General features: G+C 40.6%; 2 protein-coding genes across 4 annotated transcripts; both read left to right on the plus strand.

Annotated features, from left to right (window-relative positions):
* Positions 1 to 5,031: 5,031 nt before the first annotated feature.
* Positions 5,032 to 10,584, plus strand: LOC145421185 (uncharacterized). The gene is made up of 7 exons (XM_080291084.1): positions 5,032 to 5,250; positions 6,383 to 6,545; positions 6,633 to 6,825; positions 8,713 to 8,757; positions 9,670 to 9,723; positions 9,902 to 10,245; positions 10,527 to 10,584. Exons 1-7 carry the CDS (start codon positions 5,142 to 5,144, stop codon positions 10,582 to 10,584), a joined length of 966 nt encoding a protein of 321 aa, XP_080147210.1. The 5' UTR covers positions 5,032 to 5,141.
* A 157-nt stretch (positions 10,585 to 10,741) lies between these two features.
* Positions 10,742 to 14,802, plus strand: LOC145421068 (uncharacterized). Of its 3 annotated transcripts, none has more exons than XR_013902339.1 (4): positions 10,742 to 11,891; positions 12,008 to 12,073; positions 12,522 to 13,123; positions 13,223 to 14,802. XR_013902339.1 is itself a non-coding variant. In XM_080290823.1 (4 exons), the coding sequence occupies exons 1-4, from the start codon at positions 10,796 to 10,798 to the stop codon at positions 13,435 to 13,437; spliced, it is 1,584 nt and encodes a 527-aa protein (XP_080146949.1). In that variant the 5' UTR covers positions 10,742 to 10,795; the 3' UTR covers positions 13,438 to 14,802. The 3 variants fall into 3 exon arrangements, 2 of the variants coding, with proteins under 2 accessions (XP_080146949.1, XP_080146950.1); XM_080290823.1 differs by having other exon boundaries at positions 12,522 to 12,728; XM_080290824.1 differs by having other exon boundaries at positions 12,522 to 12,722.
* Positions 14,803 to 22,579: the final 7,777 nt, after the last annotated feature.

The raw sequence follows: 22,579 nt of genomic DNA on the forward strand, positions 1-22,579 counted from the left end.
CTGGTTCTGCCAGAGGTTTTTCCTTCCCACTGTCGCCAAAGCGCTTGCTCATAGGTGGTCCTATGATTGTTGGGTTTTTCCTCTGTATCTATTATTGTGCAATCTACTGTACAATATAAAGCGCCTTCAGGCGATTGTTGTTGTGATTTGGTGCTATATAAATAAAATTTAATTTAATTAAAAGATTACAAAACAGAAGGCAGAGGTGAAGATAAACAATAACCTAACCTGGGGAAAATATTTTTTATTAAAAAAAAAACAAAAAAACCATGAAACCTGACATGGATACAAAGATACCTGGAACATGGAAACGTGGCACCAAAGACAACAGATGACCTGACACTGAACAAATTAGGACAGGACTTACAGTGGCTTGCAAAAGTATTCGGCCCCCCTTTAACTTTCCCACATTTTGTCACATTACAGCCACAAACATGAATCAATTTTATTGGAATTCCACGTGAAAGACCAATACAAAGTGGTGTACACGTGAGAAGTGGAACGAAAATCATACATGATTCCAAACATTTTTTACAAATAAATAACTGAAAAGTGGGGTGTGCGCAATTATTCAGCCCCCTGAGTCAATACTTTGTAGAACCACCTTTTGCTGCAATTGGATTCCATTAAAATTGATTTGTGTCACGGCTGGGAAGGCGAGCCGTGTGGTGTGGAGGAAGGAGGACCCGAGATGCAAGCAGTGGATGAAAATGCTAGTGAAGTTTATTTACAAGGTGTAGTGGCAAACAAGCAGTGGGGCATGACAAATAACTGAAGACACCTAAACTGGGAAGAACTAAAATAACAGACCTGGGAGCATACGACAAAGGGCTGAGAGGCCGAGGCCGAGACGACGACCAGCAGGACACCGAGTAACACAGACTGACACGGAGGAACACAGACAAACCGGCAACAGGCAGGAGAACACACAGGGCTTAAATACACACACCAGTAATCAGGGGATGAGAGACAGGAGGGCAATACGGCTGGGAGGAATCAGAGCTGACGGGACAGGGGAAACGTAAAGTGAACACACTCACATCAGACAGAGACCTTCACAATAAAACAGGAAACTCAGACACGGGGAACCAAACAAGACACAGAACTAAACAGACAGATTCACAAACAGACGGGGTGACACCATAGACAGAGACACAGATTCAGAGGCAGACCAAATATAAGACATAGAACTCAAACAATAATAATAATCATCATCATAATAATAAACTAGAAAATGATAATAAACTAAAAGTGCTAGGTCACCGACCCAGGACCATGACAATTTGTGTTTGTGGCAGTAATGTGACAAAATGTGGAAAAGAGGGACGAATACTTTTGCAAGCCACTGTGAGTACACAGAGAGATAATGAGGGGATGAGGAACAGCTGGGACAAGGGGAAACAAAACTAGACTCATTGCATATAGGCCAAGGACTTTCCCAATAAAACAGACATCACAAGGGTAATCTAATAAACAAATGAACTTAGCAAACCTAAAGAACTTATAAACAAACATCGACATCCAAACAAACTAAAACTTAAAACGCTGGGTCAACAGACCCAGGAAAGTGACAGTAAAATCATTTATTATATACATTATACTTATTTTCTTAAATTGCTTATCTATTATCTGTATTTTCACTTGGGGGTCTAGGGGTGCTGCTCTTCTTTTCATGACAAATTAGGACATGTTTATGATAACACACTGACAATATCAGGACAATTTTGGCCTTACTCTATCAGTGAACAGCATGCCCATGCTAACTTAAACTAGACCAGCAAGCTAACCACATGTGTATTAAGTGTTACTTAAGAATAGGAACCAAACAAATTAACGGAACGAAATTAACTGTAACAGCAGTTTGCAAAACATTGTGACAGTTCTCAAGTGTTCCTACCTCAAATACAGCACGTGTTGCTGTGTTTTTGTTGTTAAATGGACGAGGAGAGACCGTGGCTGGTGAGAGGATGCAGCATTTCGTCAGTGGAGCATAGAACGACGTCTCTGATTGGTCAACAAGTGAGTAAAGATGCATCTGATTGTTCGAAAGCCTCAACCAAAGAGCTGCTGGTCACGGCAAGATACAGGTCGTGTCCAAATTCATGGGCTGCATTCTCCTGAGGACCCGGCCTTCGCGGTCTACGTGGGCCGGGTCCTCAGAAGATCGGGTAGGCCGGAAGTAAACGGCCGTGAAATTGGACGGTCTAGCCTTCTGATTAGCGTCACCGCTGTCTCGGTGGAGTTTAATAAACTCAGCCGTCTGCTCCTTGCTGTCTAAAATATAACAGGACACTGGAGTAAACTCTCGGCCATCTCACACTTCTGTTTAATCAGTTTTCTGTTTGACGTTTAGTCAGCTGTGTAAAAACCAAGGAGGAACCCACCCGGGGGATTAATAAAGTTTTATTTTATCTAATCTAATAACTTTAATCTCAGCCAAACCGATTTACTCACGAACAAACAAAACACTGAAAAAAGCCCAACAATAACATTTTTAGGTTGTCTAAGTGACTTATATATTACGTTTGTCACGGCCGGGCGGGTTACACACAGTAATTCGGCGTGCCCGTGTGGCGTGCTGGCTAGACCGAAGCGCGGCGAAGGCTAGCGGTGGGTTTGGAGCAGGCACGCAGTTATTCTAGTAACGATCAGTGCACGAAGCGTGGCTTCGGAACGGTCGTTACCGACAGAGAGCGAGCGGAGCCGGGAAGAGAAAAAGGATTGAAGGGATAATCACTCACGGTTGCTGAATCAGGCGGAGACTGACGTCGGCAGAGTTTCGGAGCTCCTGACACGAAGAGAATGATGTCTGAGCGGCGAACAGGTGGGTGACGTCTCTCTTTTAACCCCGGCCCCGTGATCAGCTGATCACAGCTGATCACCGGCTGACAACGTTTAACCCGAGCAGCGAAAGTCCGCGGTGATCTGAAAATGATGTGCCGGGAGTTGTGCCATTCTCGGCCGCATCAGTAACCCTCGAGCTCCCGGCTAGCTATCGAGCTGGTGGGTAGCAGACGTCTCCAAAAACGTCGAAGCACTTTAGCAAAGATGCGATATCTTGATAAACCGAGCAGATATTTGATGTTTACACAGCTACTTTCTCGCCTGAAAATATGTTAAAAGTTTATTTCGTGACCCAGAAAGATTAATAAGAGTAATTTTTAAAACTTAGTAGCGGCCGCCATTAGCCGGAAACTGGAGCTTGGCTGGGCCGCGCTATGAATTCTGGGATATGGTGGGCCACGAAGGACACACCCGACCCATCCTTCAAATTCGGAAAAAGGAGCACGCATTTGTCGGCTGCATTCGGAGGGGTCTACGAATTTGGACAGCCTTCGGCGTGTCGCTGTGACGTAATCGGTCTACAAATGCGGCCTCAGGAGAATGCAGCCCATGAATATGGACACGACAACAAACTCGCCGGAGCTCTGCGTGAACGGCACATCCGGGACCTTCAGCACTCAGGAGAGATTTATCTTGACGTATGTATTTACCTTTGATATCCATGATTTCACGCACGCTTCGAGGTAAAGTTGTATGTTTAACAAGCTAATTAATGTTAGCTAAATGGAATGGAAACAACACACAATCGATTTGAATAAAGTTAAAATGGTGCATGATGATAAATGGTAATAAATATACTTTAGCTTTATCTTCAGCAACAGATATTAGAAGTTAAATTTAATTGTTTTTAAATTTCCACTGGAGTTAAAGGGCCTGCGGCCCTCTCTGCATCTGCAACTGCAGAGACAGTCAGTCTAAGCTCTTTTTAAGTGTAGGCTACTGCAACACGCATTTTATTTCAAGATATGTTTTCTGGGATTTAAATGATAATATTAATGTTTTCCTGTTTAGCACAAATCAATGACATTAGTGTTTCAGTAATGGTAGTAAAGTGCACAGTTTACAGTATTTGTCCGTGTATTGGCATGTTAAAATTATTCGTGAAGGTAATTTAATGTCACATTACATTTGCAAAGTGTTTGCACTGGTATATTAATAAATATGTAAGACTGCTTTCTTCCATTTGCGCAACATCTCTAAAATTAGAAATATCCTGTCTCAGAGTGACGCGGAAAAACTAGTTCATGCATTTATTACTTCCAGGCTGGACTACTGTAATTCATTATTATCAGGATGTCCAAAAAACTCACTGAAAAGCCTTCAGCTAATCCAAAATGCTGCAGCAAGAGTCCTGACAGGGACTAGAAAGAGAGAGCATATTTCTCCTGTTTTGGCTTCCCTTCATTGGCTTCCTGTTAAATCCAGAATTGAATTCAAAATCCTGCTCCTCACATACAAGGTCTTAAATAATCAGGCCCCATCTTATCTTAATGACCTTGTAGTACCATATCACCCTATTAGAGCGCTCCGCTCTCGCTCTGCAGGCCTACTTGTTGTTCCTAGAGTATTTAAAAGTAGAATGGGAGGGAGAGCCTTCAGTTTTCAGGCCCCTCTTCTGTGGAACCAGCTTCCAGTTTGGATTCGGGAGACAGACACTATCTCTACTTTTAAGATTAGGCTTAAAACTTTCCTTTTTTCTAAAGCATATAGTTAGGGCTGGACCAGGGGACCCTGAATCCTCCCTTTGTTATGCTGCAATAGATGTAGGCTGCCGGGGGATTCCCATGATGCATTGAGTTTTTCCTTTCCAGTCACCTTTCTCACTCACTATGTATTAATAGACCTCTCTGCATTGAATCATATCTGTTATTAACCTCTGTCTCTCTTCCACAGCATGTCTTTATCCTGTCTTCCTTCTCTCACCCCAACCGGTCGCAGCAGATGGCCGCCCCTCCCTGAGCCTGGTTCTGCCGGAGGTTTCTTCCTGTTAAAAGGGAGTTTTTCCTTCCCACTGTCGCCAAAGTGCTTGCTCATAGGGGGTCATATGATTGTTGGGTTTTTCTCTGTATCTATGAAGCGCCTTGAGGCGACTTTTGTTGTGATTTGGCGCTATATAAATAAAATTGAATTGAATTGAATTGAATATTAGTCTGATTAGCAAATGCGTTGTGATTTAAGGCAGAAAAATACTATTTAAAATACCATGTAAAGAAAGTACTGGTTGGTTTTGTCTTGCTGACTTTTCGTCATTTTCTCATGAAGATGTGTACAGGTTGAGCAGATTGAGAGTGAAGAACATGTCAAAAAGAAGACTCAGACTTCGTCCTGAAGCAGAGGCTGCTCACTTTATTTTATCTGGAAGTGACAAGACTTGTTTAAAGGCCCAATGGATCAATGACTATAAAGGTATGTTATATGTTGTTCCTTATGGCTACTGCATGAATATTACCAGAGCTGCAACTAATGTTTATTATAATATTTAATAATATTGTCATGGCCCTGTGTTTATGTTCTTTATTGTTATTACTTTCATTATTATTCATGGCTGTTTTGGGATGGTTTGTGTTTGGGATTTTAGACACTGGGTTCTGGGTTTGTGCTCCCTCTGTTGGTCCCTGGTGTTAGTGTTCCCCTGTCTCATCAGGTTAATCAGGTCCAGCTGTGTCTCCCACCTGTGTGTGACTTCCCAGTGTCTCTCTGTGTATTTATAGTGTGTGTTTGCCTCTGTTCCTCGTCGCGTCGTCTGTGTTCATACCTGGTGTAATCCTCTGCGTGCTCTCCCTGCTGTTCTCCCTTCATGTTCAGGTTTCCCACTCCTCTGTGTAGTTTATCCCAGTTTAGTCTCGTCCTTAGTTCTGTTTGCCATCTCCACTTTGTGTTTGATATTATCAATAAATCACCCTCACACCTGAATAAGTGCTGCGTTTTGGGTCCTCCTTCCACTCTCCACACGGCCGCTGCCCCGGACCGTGACAAATATATAACAATTGCTTCAGTTTCCCTGAGGGAACCTCCCAAAGCTAGCTAGCTATCTATCTATCATCTAGATTAAAAAATGTTTTATATTTTCATGTATTTGAAATTTGTTGCCAACTATTTTAATAATTGTTTTTTTTATTATTAGCATTTATTTATTGTATCAACTCATTTGTTGCAGCCCTGAACGTAAGCATCTAGATCAGGGGTGCCCAATCCCGGTCCTCGAGAGCTACCGTCCTGCAGCTTTTAGATACATCCTTGTTCCCACACACCTGAATCAAATGGTTTGATCTCTTCAGCATGCCATCATGTTTGGCAAAGGCCTGATAACAAGCCATTCATTTGATTCAGGTGTGTGGGAACAAGGATGCATCTAAAAGCTGCAGGACAGTAGCTCTCGAGGACCGGGATTGGGCACCCCTGATCTAGATGTTCCCCTCACAATTAAAACATTTTGTGATTGTTTGTTCTGCATATGTTTTGTCAGTGGCTGATCAGCTGCAGTAAACCTGATTTGGATTGTATTACTTAACGCTACTTATTGAACATCTTGTATTAGGACGTGGTGTATTTGCCTCTGAACCAATTGAAAAGGGATCCTTTGTGGTCGAGTACCGTGGGGAGCTTATCTCAGAACATGAACGGGACAAGCGGCAGAAAAAGTACACAGAAAAGCAAACTGCTTTCCTATTTGATTTTAAATGGAAAAATAGCACATGGTGGTAAGTAAAGGCATATACAATATCAGTTGTTCTTTACAACATTATGTTTTTAGTGAACAAAACATATGTTCTTTTCTTCACTTTTAGCATTGATGCCTCCCGTGAAGACGACTCACTTGGCCGGCTGGTTAATGATGACCACAAGTACCCAAACTGCAAGATGAAACAGCTGGCAGTCCAGGATAAACCTCATCTCTGCTTGTTTGCTATTGAAAATATCCAAGCGGAGAGTGAAATCACCTATGACTATGGAGAATCTATGTGGCCATGGCGAGCTCTGGTAAGTAAATCCTCTTCATAGATTGTGCAGTACAGGGAATGTTAAATATTAGTAGATGAAAAGATAGATATTATTCTAGTTATGAAGACCAGAGTAGATCAGTGCAGGGTTTTATTGACAAAATTTGATATTTTTGTCCTTTTACAGATGTTTTTGTCCATTTAACCTGAAGCTGATCAGTTTACATGATTGGATTTCTGGGGAAATAGATGGCTTTACATCAGTGTTGGGTTTAGAGCTTTTATTGACAACAGCAGGACAAGTTAGAAGTCAGGAACATGAACTCTACATGTGTTCAGTCGTCATGTCCTCATATTGTTTCAAGCTGTGAAGAACATGAGTGTGTTTCAGAATATATATATCTTTGCAGCAGTTACGATAATAATGTGCTGTTTGCACGATGAGCACTGCTGCTCTTTCTCAGCAAGAGCCTCCCCGAAATTGACCGTGCGCTTTGTGTTGTCCGTGCGCGCGTCTGTGCATTTCGTGGCGTCTGTGCAGAAATGACTCGCAAGACAAGGCTGCAAACTATTCTCACAGACTTCAAATGTGCACTTGAATCCAAGAAGATAGAAAAGGATCTCTCTCTGTCTCTCCCCCAGCTCTGCTGACTTGCCACTGAGAGAGTAACAACTGCCCCTCCCCCCTCTGCTCTGCAAACAGGTGGCTGTTTTTGCACCCCTCCCCCCCTCTGCTCTGCAAACACGTGGCTGCTTTTGCACCCCTCCACTCACTTGCTCAGAGCCAGTGTGTGCAAAGTGGAGCAACATAACACTGACAGAGGTTCAGAGAAGGGAAAAAAAACAAAAAACGGAGCAGGCTGCCGTTGTTCACTTCAAGAAGGCGGCTCTATAGGCTGTTTTGTTTGCGACCGACACACAGTATAAATATATTCTCAATCACATTCACACCACTCTGTTATATCAGTTCCACTACATCAAGACTATTTTATGGTGGTGAGCTGTTTTATTGTCATGTATTTTGCATAGTAAGATAACCATGTCCTGCATTCAAAACCACTGAAAATGTCTATGGTGGTGCTGTACCTAATATTTTGCTCATTTGATCCAAAACCTATTTTTCCTTTATTTTGAAGGCTTAGGCTTAGATCCATTAGGTATTCACGAGAAAGGCATCATCACATGTCAGGATTACAGTATATCGAAAATATGTGATTATAATGGGACCCAAAATGGTACGAGGAACACAGGAGGTAACACTTATGTGAATCTCCTTTGCTATATACCACACCATAGAGGGGATCATTGAATTTTAAAAATAATCCTAAAATGCACCTCATGGCCAAGTTTCATGCAACTAGTCTTTAAAATGATTGATATATTGAGAATCAAAAATCCAAAGGGTCCCTATTTTGACTTAAACCCTCCGAGGGTTTTAAAGCATCAATTTGGTCTTTATTCCAATTAAATTTAATATTTTTGTCCTTTTACAGATGTTTTTGTCCATTTAACCTGAAGCTGATCAGTTTACATGATTGGATTTCTGGGGAAATAGATGGCTTTACATCAGTGTTGGGTTTAGAGCTTTTATTGACAACAGCAGGACAAGTTAGAAGTCAGGAACATGAACTCTACATGTGTTCAGTCGTCATGTCCTCATATTGTTTCAAGCTGTGAAGAACATGAGTGTGTTTCAGAATACGTCCTCATATGGTTGGACCATCAACTCTAGTGTGTGTGTTACACTGTCCTCATATTGTTGGGTAGCAGAACTGTACTGTGTTAAGTTTCTATAGAATCTGGCATAAGGAAGTCAGATCCTTCTGTAATAATGTTCACTGAAACAAGTATGATCTGTAGTTAATGAGCTAGTCAGCATTTGTAGTACAGAATGTTTCTGACATTATATTGTTGTCTTTTGTTGCAGACACCAAGTGTTGAGACCCTGTCCCAACCTCCTACAGACCAAGAAGTGAGTGACAAATCCACTTCATTCCTCCAACAGGTTACGCATAAATTTTTGTATTTGGAATCAAGTATATGAGTCAGTTGGGCCTAGTGCATAAATGAAATGCACTTTGATTGTATTAAAACAATCAGTTTGAGTGAAAGTTTCCCAAAATCAACATTAGCATTAGGAGAAGGAAATTGGCTATACCAGTTGTTAGTCCAAACTTTCCCTTTAAAGCATCAATTTGGTCTTTATTCCAATTAAATTTAATATTTTTGTCCTTTTACGCATGTTTTTGTCCATTTAACCTGAAACTGATCAGTTTACATGATTGGATTTCTGGGGAAATAGATGGCTTTACATCAGTGTTGGGTTTAGAGCTTTTATTGACAACAGCAGGACAAGTTAGAAGTCAGGAACATGAGCTCTACATGTGTTCAGTCGTCATGTCCTCATATTGTTTCAAGCTGTGAAGAACATGAGTGTGTTTCAGAATACGTCCTCATATGGTTGGACCAACAACTCTAGTGTGTGTGTTACACTGTCCTCATATTGTTGGGTAGCAGAACTGTACTGTGTTAAGTTTCTATAATATCTAGAATAAGGAACTCAGATCCTCCTGTCAATAATGTTCACTAATGTATCTGTGACATATATGTGAACTCAATGCAGCCTTTCATCTCAGCAAATATAATTAATGATTGACAGGGTTCACAAATGAATTTTCACCCAAGATTTTATGTCAAAATGACATGACACAAAGTGTGTGATATGTATGTTAAATCATTCTCACTATTAAGTTACAATGCATTGTTTTTCATTTCTTAACCTACTAGCAATGTTTTTACAGTATACTGAATTGCATAATAATTTTGAGTTAGTTTTCAAATGAATTATAATTACAAACATTGAATTTGTTACGTTTCATGTAAGGCCAGACAAAAATCTCGAGTTCTCACCTTTCACCAGACAGCTACCTCAGAGCAGGTAAGCCAGCTGCCTTTTTCTTCTTCATTCAAATTGTTTATGCTATGTAATTATGCATATTTACTACATGAATGCATTTTCATCAAGTCATGGATTGCAGAATGTTCTGCTACTGGAGGGGGAATGACATTCTAGCTATTAATAAATACAAAGATGCTTTTTCTCCATTTTCGTTCAGATCTCTACTGATGAATTCTCAGATTGTACGGATTATGAAGATAAAGACTATTTCCCAGATTCATGTGGCAGTTCCTCTGACACAAGTCTCCATAGTGTGGACATGAAAATCACAGAATCTGTGGTTCCCCAAAATACGTTAAATGACATGGCATTGGAGACGGCTTCAGGACACAGTGGGAAGATCACCAGTTCAGAGAAACCTACAACATTTAGTTTGTCACTGAGAAGTAGCAGTCACAGTACTTCGGTAACAAGCCGCAGTTTTGATTCATCAGGGGTCACATCACCTAAAAACAGCTCGATAAAAGTCCTACCTTTGCCAAACACGGAAAGACAAAGCAAGTACAACAAGAAGCAATACTGTCTATATTGTAAAAAGGCCATTGCTAAATTGGCAAGACACCTTGAATCTGCCCACGGTAATGTGCCGGAAGTTGCAAGCGCCTTCAGTTATGATAAAAGATCCTGCAAAAGAAGAGATTTGTTGCGCTCTATTAAGAAGAGGGGAAACTTTAACCATAATGCTACTGTGGCAACTTCTGGTGCTGGAGAAATGGTTGCTTGTCGAAGACCCACTACTGCAACAGGATCTGAGGACTACCGTCATTGTAAATTTTGTCAAGGACTATATGCAAGAAATTGCCTTTGGAGGCATGTGAGAAGGTGCCCTCAGAGGTTTAATGAGGAAGCTCCCTCTGGGCAAAGACGGATGCATCTGCAATTACCAAAACCTGATCAAGTTCATGAAGCTGTATGGAAGATTGCTTGTGAAATGAATCAGGATGACATTTCCTTTGTAGTAACGAGTGAAAGAGACATTCTTAGCCTTGGCGAGTCACTGTACAATGGCAGAAAACCAAATGAGAAAAGGAATGATTACATACGCCAAAAAATGAGAGAGATCGCAAGGTTATTGATAACCGCCAGAGCTATGACACCTTTGAAGAGCACAGAAGACCTTGTTATGCCTACTAACTTTCCCCATGTCATACAAGCAGTCAGAGCTGTTGCTGGTTATGAGCAGGAGAGCAACTCATATAAAACCCCATCCTTGGCTTTGAAATTGGGACACAGTTTGGCTAAAGTTGCAAGCATTGTGCAGTGTAAAGCCATCATTGCAAATCGCTATGATGTTGCAGAGTCAGCCAAGCAGTTTGCCACTCTGTATGAAAAAAAGTGGTCAGAGTCCATTTCAGCTGCTGCATTGGGCACACTTCAACAAGCCAAATGGAATAAACCACAGATTTTGCCATTTACACAGGATGTGTCACTGCTGCATAAGTTTCTTGCTACTAAGTCCGCAATGTACATGAAGGACCTTGAGGAAAAACCCAACAGCACAACCTTCGGAAATCTTGCTCAAGTGACTTTGACGCAGGTAGTGCTATTTAACAGAAAAGGGCAAGGAGAAGTTTCAAAAATGGAGCTCCAGGTTTTTACATCCCGGAATCGCACAGAGTTGAATCCTGACATTATGATCGGCCTAACTGAGTTTGAAAGGAAACTTGCAAAGCACTTTGACAGAGTTGAGATTCGTGGTAAAAGATCAAGAATGGTACCTGTGCTTCTCACACCTGACATGATCACTGCAATGGAGCTCCTCGCAAAAGCCAGAAGTGAGTGTCAAGTCCACACAGAGAATGTGTACTTGTTTGCATGCCCAGGTGTCCTTTCCCATTACAGAGGCTCTGACTGCTTTCGCAAGTATGCAAATAAATGTGGTGCAAAGTACCCAGAGGCCCTTACCTCAACAAGATTGCGGAAACAAGTTGCCACTTTGTCCACAGTACTAAATCTAAAAGAAAATGAAATGGATCAACTTGCCACCTTTCTCGGACACGACATCCGTGTCCATCGAGAATTCTACCGGCTTCCAGAGAGTACCCTGCAGCTTGCAAAAGTCAGCAAACTGTTGATTGCAATGGAGAAAGGAAAACTGTCTGACCTGCAGGGGAAAGGGCTGGATGACATCGTGATCAATCCTGATGGTGAATTCTTTTTCTTTCTTTTTTTTTGAAACATAGTTATCTTTGAATATAACATTTGTGAATGTTCAGCAGATTCTAATATAAATATTTTGTCTTGATTATTTTTCCCCAACAAGATGAAGCAGTTACAAGTGATGATGATTCCAGTGGAGAAACCATCACTGACCCTCAACAACACAAAGGTATCTTGACTTGCCCAGTGTGTGATAATATCTTTAAGTTATGAGACTGGAGACAGTTAATAGGTTCATGTCATGTTAGATGGGCTTAAGGGACAGCAGTATATAAATTAGACAGAATGGTAGACACCATTCATTAATATGGTACTAAAAGATCTGGATACATTGAAGTCTGGCAAAATGCATAAATAAGCAATACAAAGGCAAATATTAAATATAAGGATTAGGAGGTCCACTTCTGTGAGATTAGGCACACAAGTTGAGAGGTAGTGCATGCAAGTAATGTGTTTCTAGGGAGATGCCTGAGTATTGATGAGTATTATTAGTAGATTATGTTCACATGTAAAATATTCATATCAAATGTAAAATTACACACTGCCCAATGCTGACTTTGCCTACAATGCAAACAAAAAATTCATTAATTCTCATATTTCACTGTTACTTTTCAAAGGCTCAAGGACCAAGAATTCTGGGAACCAAAGCCACACACTTTACTCAGCTTCCCTGGACAATATGGAGGGCGCTTCTGCCTCAACCACCCTGGACAATATGGAGGGCGCTTCTGCCTCAACCACCCTGGACAATATGGAGGGCGCTTCTGCCTCAACCACCCTGGACAGCAAAAACATCAGCAACACTGCACCAGGAAAGGGTAAAGGTACCCATATACAAAATGTTTTAAGTGAATATACTTGTTATCAATGGACATGTTTATTCTTTTCAGGCATGACACTATTAAGAGCTTTTATCATAATCCGTTTCATCTTCTTTGATTCCCAGCAGAACACAGCACTTCAAATGGTTCATCCCAAGCATCCTTGAAGGAGCATTAAGCAATATCTTTTCACTGCTAGGTGTGCTGTTTTGCACTGCCTGTAAACCAAACCAAAGTCTATGGCTGGAGATCAACACAGAGAGAGGGATTGTGACTTCATGCTGTACTCCAGATGAAATTACACCTCTAATTATTCACATAGCCATTTTTAATTCCTTCAACCTAAGTATGATGAATTGTGCTTATTGCTCCTTTAAAGTGCTCCAGTAGAAAGCAAGGTTTAAGAACATTTTGTATTCACATTAGAAACTAGAATATTTTCTCTCTTATCTTACATTCGCATTAAGATATATATTTTTTGTTTCCATTTATGACAGCTGGGAAGGCAAGGTGCAAGTGGACAGATGATGAAGTAAAGGCTGTTGAGCGGCACTTACTTCATTTCATAACAAGCTGCAAAGTACCTGGCAAAAAGGAATGTGACTCCTGCATCCAAGCAGAGCCGGCAGCTCTGAAAGGCAGAGACTGGGTTGCCATAAAGTATTACATCCACAACAGGATCATAGCATTGAAAAGAAAGATGAATAAATAAAATTACAAAATGCAGGTTCAGGAATGCTGCATCAGTTAAAATTAACTTGATTTTCATTTTTATTTTTTTTAAATTTTTGACTTTGTCTGTTGGGTTAGTAATGACTAAGTTACTCAGTCCTTTCTCCTGGTTTTTGCCATCATAAGTTAATACTCAAGGGAGATAGTTTGTTACTCTCAGTTATTTCAGTATTGCAGGTCACTCACAGTTATTTCAGTATTACAGGTCTCTGCATTGCATTGTTTATACCCATAAATCTGTTTTTATTATGGGTGCATTTTGTAATTAAAAAATAAGAAAGGCAGAAAATGTTCCATGTTTTTATTCACATAAACATTCACTGCAAAATTAATGCAATACAATATTAAGACTTAAAAAGTAGACTGACCACATTTTTGAGCTATGTCTCTTTTTAAGTCTCTATACAGCTCAGATTTACTGTGTTGTATTAACACATGAATGTCTGATATTTCTGTCAGAAGTTACCCGACTGGTGAGCATTACTATTGTGCATCCATGCCTATTATATTGTAATCTCAAAAGGAGCCAAGCTGAAAATACAGACCCTACCCTTACCTGGTCCTTATAAGTCATGTATACTTGAAAATTATGTGTGTATCCATGGGCTTCACAATTCACCTAAACATGAAATATCAGTGTGTGACCTTATGGTACTCATAAGTCACATAAACCTGACAGTGTCCTCATAAGTAGCAGTAAATTCAGGTTTGACCAAAATTTAACCCTAGCCAAAATCTCAACAGATGGGCGTGTTCCTGGAAGCATGGGTCAAATTTTTTGTGATTCCCATGCCTCTAGGACCTTCGGAAAGGCACGTTCCCATTTGTCACATTTTTGTCATAGGTACTGATATATCATGAAAACACACGTGTGTGTGTGTGTGTGTGTGTGTGCGTTGGTAAACATGTATTAGCTGGACATTTCGTCTGAATACACACCACACTAGAAGGACATTTTGAATTAACAGGACAGAGGCGGTGTCCTGCTAATTTTGACTGAAATCTAACAACGTAGAGTGGTTTCTATTGGTCCACTAACCCTAAAAAAACAAAAAAATCAAGATGTCGGTTTAATACATATAAACTTGATTTTGTGTTAAATCTGTGTATCACCAAGAGTGTCCCTGGTGGTAGCGTGTGTAATAGCAGGACCTCATGAATATTCACACATGTGTGAATAATAATGAGGCTTGTGTGTAGTTGTCCCGCCAATTCTTACACAGTCCTTCCAATTCACATGTGGGTTAGATAACTGGTAAATGTTCCAAAATGACCACACCAAATGAACCACTGTATGTTGAACTTAATTGTAATAAAAGCCTGCTTTACCTTGTTGGAAAGAAGACATATGAAGCTTTGCTTTTATATGAAACACTAAGGTTTTGTGTAATTATTCACAGTTATACTAAGTAAATACAGTTAGAAATAAGATATGTGTGTTGACTTTTTATTCTCCCTCAAAAATATTATGCCATGACGTGGCCCAGAGCAGCTCTGCTAACAGTTTCATACAGTATTGTTTGACAGAAATAAAGGAGAAAATTCATTTGTTTTTGTTCATGTCTTGTTTTTCTATGAGCTTTGATGTGATAAGTATCTGAGGCTGAGACCACGGGACTGTAAAACATGATTGTTGGGCTTCATTTCTGTACTGAACAGTCATTTTAAAATTAGTTAGTAATTAACAATTAACTAATGTTGTTCATGAAACTAAAGTGGCAATGGCAATGAAAATATAATATGGCCAATATTAAAGTTATTATTATATTAATCATTACTTGTTATTACAGCAGTGAACTTGAACTCTGTGTCAAATACTGAGCTTCAGTAAAGATTCAAGTTGCAGTTATTTATATTTCCCATCACCTTAAATCTTCACTCAAAGACAAGTATCTTTGACAGTGTATATATCGATGTATTATATATAAGAGACAAATGTTGTTCTTTTAATATGTTGGTATTACTAAATTTGGCTCAATGCTGACATATATGTGTAAAAATAAAATGTACGAGCTGTGATAACCGTTTGTGATAGAATGAAGAGTAGACTGATATATTAAATATTCCTTTATTGAGTGAGGAAATCAGACCATGTCATGTCATAACTGCTTTAAGTCCTACAGAATAGATATCAGAGCCTTAAACAGGCTGACTTCTGCTAAATGGGTCAAACTGGGCACAAAGTATACAAACACATAACATATTTATAGAATATGATGGAACACTATAGATCAACTTACCTCAGAATATATAAAGCATAGAAATAATTACAGCAATATGATCCAACAAACACAGCAGTACTACTAATGCAAAATACTCAAAGCTTCCTAGAACTGAAACAAACATGGACATTTATTTTGAGGTCCATTCTGCTGCTGATACATACTTTAGGTTTGTGAATATTAAACTTGTTCCTGCCTTTCATAGTGTTTCCCTTGAAGGCCCTGAGTACTTTCTCCCACACTAAAAACACTGGAATGACAACATTATTTGAACATGACCTAATCAGACTGATTAAGGACAGACAATGAGTTCTTTTAACCTTTTCTAGCGTCCTTCACACAGAGGGAACAGTCTGTCTATTCTCTCCATCTGTCAGCTGCTGCTGGCTCTTCCTCCTCCTCTTCCTCACACACTGCTGAGTTTGTCCTGGTGGATCATCAGGGGTGCAAAGCCTCACAGATGATGTGCAGCAGTGGGTTCCTCAGTTTGTCCTCACTCTGGACACTTGCAGTTGTCACACATGGAAATCAAATGTGTGATAAGCTGCAGGATTCAAACACAAGTGTAACTTATAAATACATGTTCATACTTTTATTCCACAATCAGAGAGAAAGAAAAAGAGAGAGAGTGCAGGACAGACAGACAGGTGACAGTCTCAGGTGTACACACTGCTACAAAACAGCAAAAGAGAAGGAGGATTTAGTGTTTGTGTTATTCCGAGTGCTAAACAAGAAGAGTTCCCAGATGGTACAGTGGACACATGTGTGACTCCTGTGATTAAAGCTTCTTTCTTTCAGCTTAACGAGTGAAACAAACGTTCAAACACACGTTAAAGTCCGTTTGGCTCGACACCACCGAACAGAGGCAGCAATATAACATAGCTAACATTAACAGTGCAGTGAATCCTCCTTGTGCCGTGATATTCAGGACTGCAAACCGAGCAGCATCACTGACTTTCAGCTTGTTGTGTTTGTGGATATATGACTGACTTTAATTATCCATAAAAACATCACATTCTCTGTAAGATTAAGGTCGACTATTGAACGGCGTATATTTTAAAGTAAAGGCTTTAAAACAAAGTAAACGCTGAAAGTACAAACATCACTAATGTCACATAACTTTGCCAACATGTGGCCAACAGTAATGTTTTAATGTTCTTCGTTATTAAACATTTGTACATAAATAAGTGAATTAATATTCAGTACTTACTTTTCCAAGTTTACTCTTTGGCCGCCCCGCTTCCGCTGTTTTTTTTCGGCAAAATTATCCACACCCAACGCCGCGCTATGCATTCTGGGATATGTTGGGCCATGAAGTCTACACAGCCACATCCTTCAAATTCAGGGAAATGAAGGACGCATTTGTGGGCCACATTTCGAGCAGCCTTTGAATTGAAACTTAAAATGCGGCCTTTAAGGCTGCAGACCCTGAATTGGGATACAGCCCCTGTTGCTCTCCCCTGTCTGTGTTCTCTGTCAAATCCCTGTGTGAAGCCATGTCTCTGAGTCTGTCTCTGTGATTTTGTGTTTCCTGCTTTACTTTCAAGGTCTTTGGCTGTATCCCAATTCAGGGTCTGCAGCCTTAAAGGCTGCATTTTAAGGCCGATTACGTCACAGCGGCGCGCCGAAGGCTGTCCCAATTCAAAGGCTGCTCGAAATGCGGCCCTGAAATGCGTCCTTCATTTCCCTGAATTTTAAGGCTGTGGTGATGTAGACTTCGTGGCCCAACATATCCCACAATTCATAGCGCGGCAGTCACTGTGGACAATTTTGCTGCAGACGGCAGAAGCGGAGCGGCCGAAGAGTAAACTGTTAAACGTAAGTACTGAATATTATGTCACTTATTTATGTGCAAATGTTTAATAATGAGGAACATTAAAACATTACTGTTGGCCACATGTCGGCAAAGTTATGACATTAGCGATGTTTGTACTTTTAGCGTTTACTTGGTTTTAAAGCCTTTAAAATATAATAATACAATAGTTGACCTTAATCTTACAGAGAATGTGATGATTGTATGGAAAATTAAAGTCAGTCATATATCCACAAACACAACAAGCTGAAAGTCAGTGATGCTGCTCGGTTTGCAGTCCTGAATATCACGGCACAAGCAGGATTCACTGCACTGTTAATGTTAGCTATGTTATATTGCTGCCTCTGCTCGGTGGTGTCGAGCCAAACGGACTTTAACGTGTGTTTGAACGAGCTGACGGTTCACTCGTTAAGCTGAAAGAAAGATGCTTTAATCACCGGAGTCACACATGTGTCCACTGCACCATCTGGGAACTCTTCTTGTTTAGCACTCGTAATAACACAAACACTAAATCCTCCTTCTCTTGTGCTGTTTTGTAGCAGTGTATACACCTGAGACTGTCACCTGTCTGTCTGTCCTGCACTCTCTCTGTTTCTTTCTCTCTGATTGTGGAATAAAAGTATGAACATGTATTTATAAGTTACACTTGTGTTTGAATCCTGCAGCTTATCACACATTTGATTTCCATGTGTGACAACTGCAAGTGTCCAGAGTGACGACAGACTGAGGGATCCACTGCTGCACACCATCTGTGAGGCTTTGCAGCCCTGATGATCCACCAGGACAAACTCAGCAGTGTGTGAGGAAGAGGAGGAGGAAGAGCCAGCAGCAGCTGACAGATGGAGAGAATAGACAGACTGTTCCCTGTTTATGAAGGACTGCTAGAAAAGTTTAAAATAACTAATTGTCTGTCCTGAATCAGTCTTATTAGGTAATGTTCAAATAATGTTATCATTCCAGTGTTTTCAGTGTGGGAGAAAGTACTCAGGGCCTTCAAGTTACACACTACGAAAGGCAGCAACAAGTTTAATATTCAGAAACCTAAAGTATGTATCAGCAGCAAAATGGACCTCAAAATAAATGTTTGTTTCACTTCTATGAAGCTTTGAGTATTTTGGATTAGTAGCACTGCTGTGTTTGTTGCATCATATTGCTGTAATTGTTTATATGCTTTATATATTCTGAGGTAAGTTGATCTATAGTGTTACATCATATTCTATAAGGATGTTATGTGTTTGTTTACTTTCTGTCCAGTTTGACCCATTTAGCAGAAGTCAGCCTGTTTAAGGCTCTGATATCTATTCTGTATGACCTAAAGCAGTTATGACATGGTCTGATTTTCTCACCCAATAAAGGAATATTTAATATATCAGTCTACTCTTTGTTTATCAGAAACAGTTATCACAGCTCGTACATTTTCTTTTTACACATATATGTAAGCATTGAGCCAAATTTAGTAATGCCAACATATCAAACGGACAATATTTGTCTCTTATATATGATACATCTGTATATACACTGTCAAAGATACTTGTCTTTGAGTGAAGGTTTAAGGTCATAGGACATATAAATAACTGCAACTTGAATCTTTACTGAAAATCAGTATTTGACACAGAGTTCACTCACATGAATTTCACTCACATGTGCTGTAGAAGTGATTTGATTTGAGAGTTCAAACTCACTGCTGTAATGGCTTATGATGATTAATATAATAACTATAATATTGGCCATATCATATTTACACTGACTTTAGTCTCATGAACAACATTAGCTAATTGTTATTTACTAGCTAATCTTAAATGACTGCAGTACAAATATGAAGGCCAACAATCATGTTTTACAGTCCTGTGGTCTCAGCCTCAGATACTTATTAAATCACACAAAGCTCGTGTAGAAACAAACACACAAACAAAATATGTTCTCTTTCATTTCTGTCAAACAAAACTGTATGAAACGTTTCCAGCGATTGGTGTTATGGTTGCTAGGCAACCTGGGCAGCGCGATGGAGGCTAGACCGTCCCATTTCACAAGCCTCTTACTTCCGGCCTTAGCGGTCTTTGAGTACGCAGCCTTTGAGGATCGTTGAGGCTGCGTACTTTAAGGCTGCAGACCCTGAATTGGGATACAGCCTTTGTCTCATGTCAGTGTTTTCAGTTTTGCTTCCTTGGTCTCGTTAGCCCTGATGTCTCCCACCAGTGTTCACCTCCTGCCTCTCATTCCCCTCATTATGCCCTGTGTATTTTAGCCCTGTATTTTCTGTGCTCCCTGTCGCGTCGTAAACGGCACTAATCCTGTGCTGTGTGTCTCCCCGTGGATTAGTTTTGTATTGTCTCTTATTTTCCAACCAGCAATAAAGCTGCCGTTTTTGAGTTTCACTCCAGTCTTCCGAGAGTCTGCATTTTGGGTCCTTTTCCTCGTTCCTGCCTGCACACAGCTGAACTATGACATTTAGGTATGTAGACATGGTCTACATACATACCTGCATGTTAGACCTAATCCCGAACCAAACTATTTAAAGCGGTATTTCCTTTAATTGTTGCTCCAGTTTTGGATATAATGAATTTATTTTTAGAAAATGGATGCGTACCATAGGATTTTAAGGTTGCTGTAATTAAACCTCTATTTAAGAAACCCTCTTTTAATCAAGACAACTTAATGAACTATAGACCTATATCTAATCTTCCCTTCATATCTAAAATTCTTGAGGTAATAGTTGCCAATCAGGTGTGTTAGCACTTAAACAATAACGACCTGTTTGAAGAGTTTCAATCTGGCTTTAGAGCTCATCATAGCACTGAAACAGCTCTGGTGAAAGTTACTAATGATATTCTCATGGCCTCAGATAATGGACTGGTGACCATTCTGGTTCTACTGGACCTCAGTGCTGTTTTTGACACATTCAATCACAATATTCTCATAGAAAGGTTTGAAAATGTTGCAGGGATCAAAGGAACAGCACTAGGCTGGTTTAAATCTTACTTGTCCAACAGACTCAAGGTTTGTTTACGTAAATGATAAATCCTCTTCAACCTCTATGGTTACTTGTGGCGTACACCACAGGGTTCTGTACTTGGACTGATCCTTTTTACTATATATATGTTCCCTATTGGTAAAATCATTAGACAGCATGGGATAAATTTCCATAGCTATGCACACCTAAATCCTGATGAACCTAATCAGTTATAAAGATTACGGGCATGCTTGGAAGACATAAAAACCTGGATGTCTTCAAACTTCCTCCTTTTGAATTCCGACAAGACAGAAGTTGTCTTTGGACCAGAAGCTCAGAAAAACAAATTACTTGGTCAGTCCCTTCATCTGGATGGCATTAAATTAGCCTCCATTAATAAAGCAAAGAACCTCTGTGTTATTTTTTGACAAAGACATGTCATTTAGATCTGACATGAAAGAGGTTTCTAGGGTCTCCTCCTTCCACCTCCGTAATATTGCTAAAATTAGAAACATCCCATCCAGGAGTGATGCTGAAAAACTAGTTGATGCCTTTGTTACTTCAAGGCTGCATTACTATAACTCTTAACTATCAGGAAGTCCACATAATGCAACTAAAAGTCTTCAGCTGATCCAAAATGCTGCAGCCAGGGTTCTGATGAATATCAAAAGAACAGATGACATCTCCTCCCGTGTTTTAAATGCACTTTAGAACAGCACGCAGCAACACTACATATGAGCGAGCGGAGGGAGGCATGGGGTCTTCACAGAGCCCCACTCTCTGCCAGCCGTCCGGGCGGGGGGGCCTGAAGGTGGAATTGGCCATCTGATCGAGGCCTGGGTTGCAGCGGCCCCCTGCCACTGCGGAGCCGGGGACGGTCTGCTTGATTTCCACCTCAGGGAGGAGGGCAACATCTGGGTCTGGGTATGAGTTCCCCCTCCGGGGCAAGAATACCTGGACCTGGGATGTAGAGAATGTTTGGGGAGTGTGATTGTGTGTACAGTGTCCATTTATGTCTGTGTCCACGTTGGGTGAGGGCCGAGTGTTTGTGGTTGTGTGTATGAGGGTGGGAAGGTATGTTTGTGTCTGCCGTACACATCACCACAAACAACACCACAAGCAGAGCACAAGTTTTAAGCCAGCGTGGTGTGATTATAGATGCCGTGCAGGTGGGTCCATCTCACATGCAGCGGCATCGCAGAACACGCCCCGCCACATACCCTCTTCCCCCGACTAAGACCAAGGAGCCACCTCCCCCCCCCCCCCCCTCCATGAGCAAGCGAGGGAATAGGCCTGGAGCATCAGCGCCCCAGCCCAGCCACGGGGAAGTGACTACCTGGGCGTTCGCCTGTAGATCTAGCGGCGCTGGTGACGAGGTGGTTCCAGGGACCGCCCACGCTTCCAGCGGCACCCCCATCCCGCTAGCGCACCAGCCTGTGGCTCACCTGAGCCGGTCGTTCCCTCGCGCTGTCCAACAATTACAATAATTATACGGTTGCTGTAACAGATTGTAGATACAATGCAGGTGAGTCCATCTCACCTGCAGCAGCATCCCAGACCAGCCACAATAATAAAGATTTTTCTATTTCATTATAAACTTTGTCCTAATTATGTCATGAGTTTTTACTATTTAAAAAGAAAAAGAAAGCATCACAAAAACACTTAAGGTCATGAAAATTAATTGTATTGCTGCAATACTTAAATATCTGTGGTCTAATCTATTTTTATTCACCAATCTCATTGTAGCAATAATATGCCTTTTTGGTCCAAGTTAATTATTTGAATTTTAAAACTCTTTTAGCCAAATAACTTTGAAGTTGTTACTAAAGCTCATCATCCCCATTTACTACTTTTGTTTCATTCTTTAAAAATTTAGAAGCATAAATATCAGTCTTTTGGAAAAATTACATTTTATACAGTATTATTAAGTCTACATATTCCAAGTGAGTTATGTCAGAATGCACTAGAGCAATTTAACTCTATTACATCATAGCATTCTATTTGCAAGAATCCCAGTGTTAATCCACTGTTCTTGGCCAATGATATCCACTCCTCAGCACTATGGGGGCGCTAATGTACATCTACGCTGGTTGCCAACCACCATGAACATTTAAAGAGCAGAAGAAGAAGAAGAGGA

Source organism: Astatotilapia calliptera, chromosome 16 (genome assembly GCF_964374335.1).
Source record: "Astatotilapia calliptera chromosome 16, fAstCal68.1, whole genome shotgun sequence".
Lineage (NCBI taxonomy): Eukaryota > Metazoa > Chordata > Actinopteri > Cichliformes > Cichlidae > Astatotilapia > Astatotilapia calliptera.